Source organism: Odontomachus brunneus, unplaced genomic scaffold (genome assembly GCF_010583005.1).
Source record: "Odontomachus brunneus isolate Ranch 3 - 2012 unplaced genomic scaffold, Obru_v1 Obru_scaffold_140, whole genome shotgun sequence".
Taxonomy (NCBI): domain Eukaryota; kingdom Metazoa; phylum Arthropoda; class Insecta; order Hymenoptera; family Formicidae; genus Odontomachus; species Odontomachus brunneus.
In genome coordinates this window covers 301,164-307,296 of record NW_022639590.1, presented here as the reverse complement: position 1 = coordinate 307,296, position 6,133 = coordinate 301,164, and the positions used below count along the sequence as shown (strand labels likewise).

General features: G+C 33.2%; 1 protein-coding gene across 1 annotated transcript; it reads right to left on the bottom strand.

The window, feature by feature from the left end:
• Positions 1-437: 437 nt before the first annotated feature.
• On the bottom strand, positions 438-3,264 carry LOC116850272 (odorant receptor 4-like). Its single transcript, XM_032828339.1, has 6 exons — positions 2,175-3,264; positions 2,004-2,075; positions 1,723-1,834; positions 1,514-1,621; positions 1,158-1,358; positions 438-951 (listed from the first exon to the last, which is right to left on the bottom strand). The coding sequence occupies exons 1-6, from the start codon at positions 2,477-2,479 to the stop codon at positions 886-888; spliced, it is 864 nt and encodes a 287-aa protein (XP_032684230.1). The 5' UTR covers positions 2,480-3,264; the 3' UTR covers positions 438-885.
• Positions 3,265-6,133: the final 2,869 nt, after the last annotated feature.

Below are 6,133 nucleotides of genomic sequence, written 5' to 3'. Positions count from 1 at the left end.
TATATATATATATATATATATATATATATATATATATAATCTTGTTATTCGAATACTCGTCCAATCATTATTGTTACAACATTTTTGCAAGCAATAAATGGAAAGTTTATTTTCTTTTTATTATATTGAGTATTGGTTATCGATAAAAATAATTGATATTGATACATGCAGTTAAAAAAACGTATAAAATGTATAAAAAATGTATAAAAAAAAACGACGTTCACAATTCGATCGTTTTTATTGAATGTACGAACAGATCTGTTATAACGTTTTATTATTATTGTAATAGTGATAACTACGGAAACGCGTATCAAAAGTTTGGGCCAACTATGAAAAATTAATAAATTTACAATTTGAAATGTCACACAGCGCCTTAATTCAACGCGCTCGAATTCTTTGTCGTGAAAATTAAAGTAACCAAGGCTCAGACAGTTTGCAACTCGCAATTAACGTAATCAGTGTATCGCTGTATTTGCATGCGCTTGAAATGTGCGAATTATCTGCCGGTTAACGTCTTATTAGGTAAGTATAAATAAAAGTAGGTTGACAAGTTTTCTGTTAACAATCAACAGATTTACCAGTTTAATACGACAACTGCTAAGTATAGTAACATTTAATCGTACTGACCTATTATCCAAATTTTCTATAAAAAGGAATTATTTTTTTTAATTGCCATATTTTTTTGTAAATAAGAATTTTTTGTAACATGACAATGAAAATTTTAGAACATTGTAGAATATATTATTCTGTAACGAGTATCACATACTAAACATAGCTTAACTTTAGCTATTATATCAGTTAACATATATAACAATGGTTTAGATTAAAAACAATTTTTCTACTTAATAACGATATAATAACGATACAACTAGCAGCTGCTGGCTCTTATCCTTCCTCTTTATCAGAGAGTTGCCGCAGCATTATAGAGTTTGACAATGCCAAAGTAATAACCTGTAAGTTTTATACATATATTTAAGAATAAAGTTTATAGTAATTTGTTGTATATTAGTGTATATGTGGACAAATTACAATTATAATATATATTTATATTAAATATTTACTTTTTAGTAACAATGTTTAATGTGTTATAATGATGGGTGCGGTAATAATATAAAATTGATGATATCGGCGATACAAATGAAGTTGTAGTTACTTACGGCTCTGAAAGTTTCCATTGAAAGTACGTAAAACGGACCACCGGTCAAAATAATCGGCTTCTGTGCTTGAACTATTATCATTTGTGCTAATATATGGATATCACTGGACTTAAATTGTTTATTGGTATTCGATTCCTCCTTTTGGTCGAAAATCGCAACCTCCCATCCGCAGGAATGTATCGAAATGGGAATTAGCGATGTCTGAAATAGTATAACAAATTAAAATTGATGACAGTGATTCGACAGTGATTTCGTGTGGGAAATCCGATATTCTATTGTACAGTTTTTAATTGGAAAATTCTTAGAAATTCATAAGAAAAAGATGAATTTTTAGTACTTTCATGTACACAACTAACCAAATGTGTAATTTGAGTAGCGAAGAAACAGAAGAACCCCAATTGAACAGAGATGGCTATGAAGTATAGCAATAGATTAATCAATACAAGCAAATTTTCTTCGTCCATCTATTAGAAGGCGAATTTTTTTAGTTTAATCACCAAAACTTTAGAGAAAAACATAGAGTACAATGAAATTATACTGAAGACATCAATAAAACAATTGGTACCGTAAGTTTAATCGCTGATGCTTCAAATGAGAGGAAACAAACAACAATTGTTGTTTCGATGCATTGAATGAACATTATTGGACTGGCAAAAGTTTGCAACTTGTTTAAAAATCTAGAATTACATTTTTCTCTTTCAAAGATGTTACTACTTGTATAAGATTATATGTTATATTTCAGGATTTATAAATCTTATCAAAAATTAATAGTACATAACGTTATATTAAAATTCTCCTAAAATTGTTTCGTCATAATTATTGAAAGTAAAGAAAGTAAAGTATTACTCTATGATTTCCACATGGCAATCGACACAATTTCTTAATTTTTTCCTGAGCATGCATACAGCCTCTGACGCTCTACAATTTCAATATTTTATTTTCATACATTTGACATCTAGCAATATTAATGAGCAAATATATGAAAGATAATCTTCAATTGTATAATAATAATTTTACCGTTTGTTCTCAAGGAGATGAGTTTTAGTTAGTGTCCTATTGATGTATCGAAGTTGTGCAGAGGTGATAATCAACATTGAAACATAAAATGAATCGAAACAATAAATTGCAACTATACAAGACAACATTCCGACTGCCTCTACCATATACAGCAAAATATAATTAAAAATATTCTGAGTATCTAACGGAAACCATGCGATATAAGGCAAATCTCTGTCTGTAAATGTATCATTGATCAAGTATATCTTGTAAGTTCCTGATAGTAACGGGGCGACACACCACTGAAGAACTGTGAAGTTACACATGCATGACCACCATAAGAAGAAGATGTTGCAGTGCCGCCGTGCACATTCAACTTCATTCTTATAAGCTTCTTGTTCTAAAAAATTGTCGTTCTTGTAATCTTGATCACACAAAACTAAATATTAATGAAACACGGAAAAAAAAACTTTATGCGTTATATCAGAAAGCTTATTGCATCTCCGATGGAATTGTTAAAAACTACAACTTGAAAATATCCCAATTTTAAATCATGACTAGTCATACATGTTAGGTCGTAAACAATAACCATAATCTCTTTCGATATTCTCAAATCGGTAATACATGAACTACAAGAGTTGTTTTATAGAATAAATCTAAAATTACATACAAAGAGATATATGGATAACAATGAGTAGCTTACGTGCCTTCCACAGTACTATCAACACGTTGGCAAAGCACATGACATCTTTCCAATTTCTGCGTGATACCAAAAAGCTTTCTGTTGTTTGTTGTACAATATATCCATTTTATTGAGCCCACGACATGTGTAGCGATTATACTGACAACATCAGCAAACTGATTTGCATCCACACCTACTATAATTATTCCAATTTCCGCTATTAGATTCACAAATATCAATACAATAAAGAAAACCGATAATCCCGTTAAGAACATTATCTTAATTGTCAAGAACTGCTCGGATGCGTACATCCGGCTGTTCTTGAGCATCGCCAGCAACCACGGAAAGTAATGCTCGACGGACAACGTGTGTTGCCCCTTGTGCGCTTCGTCATCCTGGCTCTTCCGATTTATACTTGGCAGGTGTTCCGATTCATACCTGAAAAATCGGAGCGTAAGCGTCGCATAAGGACGTCAAGTCGCCTTCTGTTCGTGCAAGAAATATACGACAGTGGTTACGCGCGAGTACACGAAGGATAATTCGGCTCTTGTTTCGCATATTCCCCGGATACATATACAACGGACAATTACGTATGATACGACAGACGACCGGAGAATTATGTACATGCGTACCTAGTCAGACTGAGATCCCAAGGCGGAGTGTTTAACAGCGAGAAACGAGACTATATGACAAATGCACTTGTGACTTGTGTGATCAAATAGAAAGGAATGCATTAAATGAAAAGTCTTAAATAAGTCGTGTCACGAGAAATTAACGGGGAAAATGTTTTTCGAAAATATTTTAAAGATTTTTTTATTACCGTACATCATTCGCGTTTTTGTCGTTCTTGTAATCTTGATCACACAAAACTAAATATTAATGAAACACGGAAAAAAAAACTTTATGCGTTATATCAGAAAGCTTATTGCATCTCCGATGGAATTGTTAAAAACTACAACTTGAAAATATCCCAATTTTAAATCATGACTAGTCATACATGTTAGGTCGTAAACAATAACCATAATCTCTTTCGATATTCTCAAATCGGTAATACATGAACTACAAGAGTTGTTTTATAGAATAAATCTAAAATTACATACAAAGAGATATATGGATAACAATGAGTAGCTTACGTGCCTTCCACAGTACGATTGATTATTTCCACTGTCTCCTAAGGTCACGTGAGACGATCTAAAATTCGTGGCGCATTTCAAGCAAGAACTATGCTTGTAAAAAAAGCATTTCAACGTCAGCCATTGTCACAACTGGATGCATATACGAATATAACATGCTAAACTAAATCACTATGTTATACTAAATTACAAATAGATATCCATTCCGAACTGTACCGCGAATTGTAGATCGCCTAAAGCAACAGTATACCCGTAACCGTTTACTCACTCGCCAGTAGATATACTACGTATACTTTGTGCACACATAGAGAGCAATTTTCGTTCATGTATAAGCAACCTTATTTAAAGACAAGTGGCACTGAAATTTCGGAGACGTGGAACATCAACTCACTTCTCCGGCAAGTTCTGCGCGCGCATCTCTGCTACCCGAACCATGTATGATTTATGCAAGCAAATAAGTGTCACCAACGTGTCATTAAACCGGTTCGCCTGAAATGCAAGTAGCATTTGCAGCGCGCATCGGATATATTCTCTAATTAAATGCCGTGTAAACCTTTGCCGCGACCTGAGGTGGCCAGCGCGAAGTTCGCGGGACTTTGAAGTCAAATATAGCCATGAACCAAGTGCAAAACTTGATATCTAATTACATGCTCTCGAATTATCGAAAGCAAGATTACCGGTTTCCTCTTGCTGCTCTGTAATTGATTTCGGACGGCTTCCGCTTCCGTTTGCCGTCAGTATCGCATTAACTGTGTTGGCTATCGCATCGAACGAAAAGCGAGATACACTCGGCCCGAATCTAATTGAAATCTGCTGTTAATCCGTGAGTATTTATATAATATTTATGTACAATGATTGACTACTTATTTATATTATTGATTACTTATAATTATATATTTTTATTTGTTACGGTAAACAAAAACGAGATGTCAAACTTATCCAATCTTTCAATATGTATGAACACATAATGACAGTTTGTAAAGGGATTAACGTAACAGAAAAATAATTTGTATGTTTATGTGTGGGGCGGGGAGAGGAAGAGAAATTTAACTTAAAATTTAATTGTATAAGTAATTGCCTTGCTTTTTATTTTAAGTTATGTTAGAAGGAGAAATAATCACGATTTTTTGTCTAAAAGATCAACGATTCAGAAATTCATATGGTATGCCAAGAGTAAAATTTATTGGTTCATCGATTTTAATCATTTTAAAAACTAAAAACTAGAATTAAAAATATCGTGATGAAAAAAAAGCTAAAATTAAAATCTGCTAGAAGAAGATTGATCCAACGATCCCGCAATATTTCAACTGACTTTATCGCAATTTTTCTCTTCGCTTTGGTACAGACATCCCGTACCGAACATGTCTTTTTGCAAACAATCTTACGTACCTAGCCATGTTCTTTCTCAATATACCTTCTAGAAGAGCCTGTGCTCGCACATTATTCCCGCTCTACCTCCTCCTAACATCTCTGACACAGGACTGACTAGTCTAGCATTCGATTTTAAGTTGATCTTCTCCCCGGTCAGACAGCAGACAATTTCGGGCTCGGAAACTGCCAATTCCGGTTCCAGTATTTCTGTCCAAACGCGTTGACTACGCCGATCTATTCTATTCCTGCCAGAGAAAAGAGCACTCTCTTCTTGTTGTAGGTCAAACTTACCTAGTGTTTCTTCTACCTCCATCACTTGGAAACTAACTTAACTTATAGGTAACGTGATTTGTTTGTGGCAGCTGTGTTGTTTTTGCGCTGCTTTTTAAATCTGTACTTTGGAACTTTGTGAGTAGCGTACTTTGTTCTACTTTCTGCTTGACTGTCTGATTCGTCTAGATTCGCATGATCTTAATCGCGCGGATTCGAATTTATATTAGTGCTACAATAAATTTGTATACGATATCTTTTGCATAATCAGAGATTTTCTCCAACAACATCGCAATGTAGAATATATTATTCTCAATCAATTATCACATATATAGTTTGATTTCAGTATCCTATCGAATAACATATATAGTTTGATTTCAGTATCCTATCGAATAACATATATATATATATATATATATATATATATATATATATATATATATAACAATTTTTTATATTGAAAGCAAAACAATCTGTCGTTTATAATAATAAACAGCTACTGACTTTTATTTATTTATCCCGAT

Bases quoted from the DNA above. Each gene is read 5' to 3' on its own strand.
- LOC116850272 (XM_032828339.1), bottom strand. From the start codon at position 2,479: ATGTGTAACTTCACAGTTCTTCAGTGGTGTGTCGCCCCGTTACTATCA. The intron at 2,076-2,174 runs GTAAAATTATTA...TTGAAATTGTAG, and splicing joins CATCTCCTTGAGAACAAACG to AGCGTCAGAGGCTGTATGCA. The intron at 1,359-1,513 runs GTTAGTTGTGTA...ATACTATTTCAG, and splicing joins CTACTCAAATTACACATTTG to ACATCGCTAATTCCCATTTC.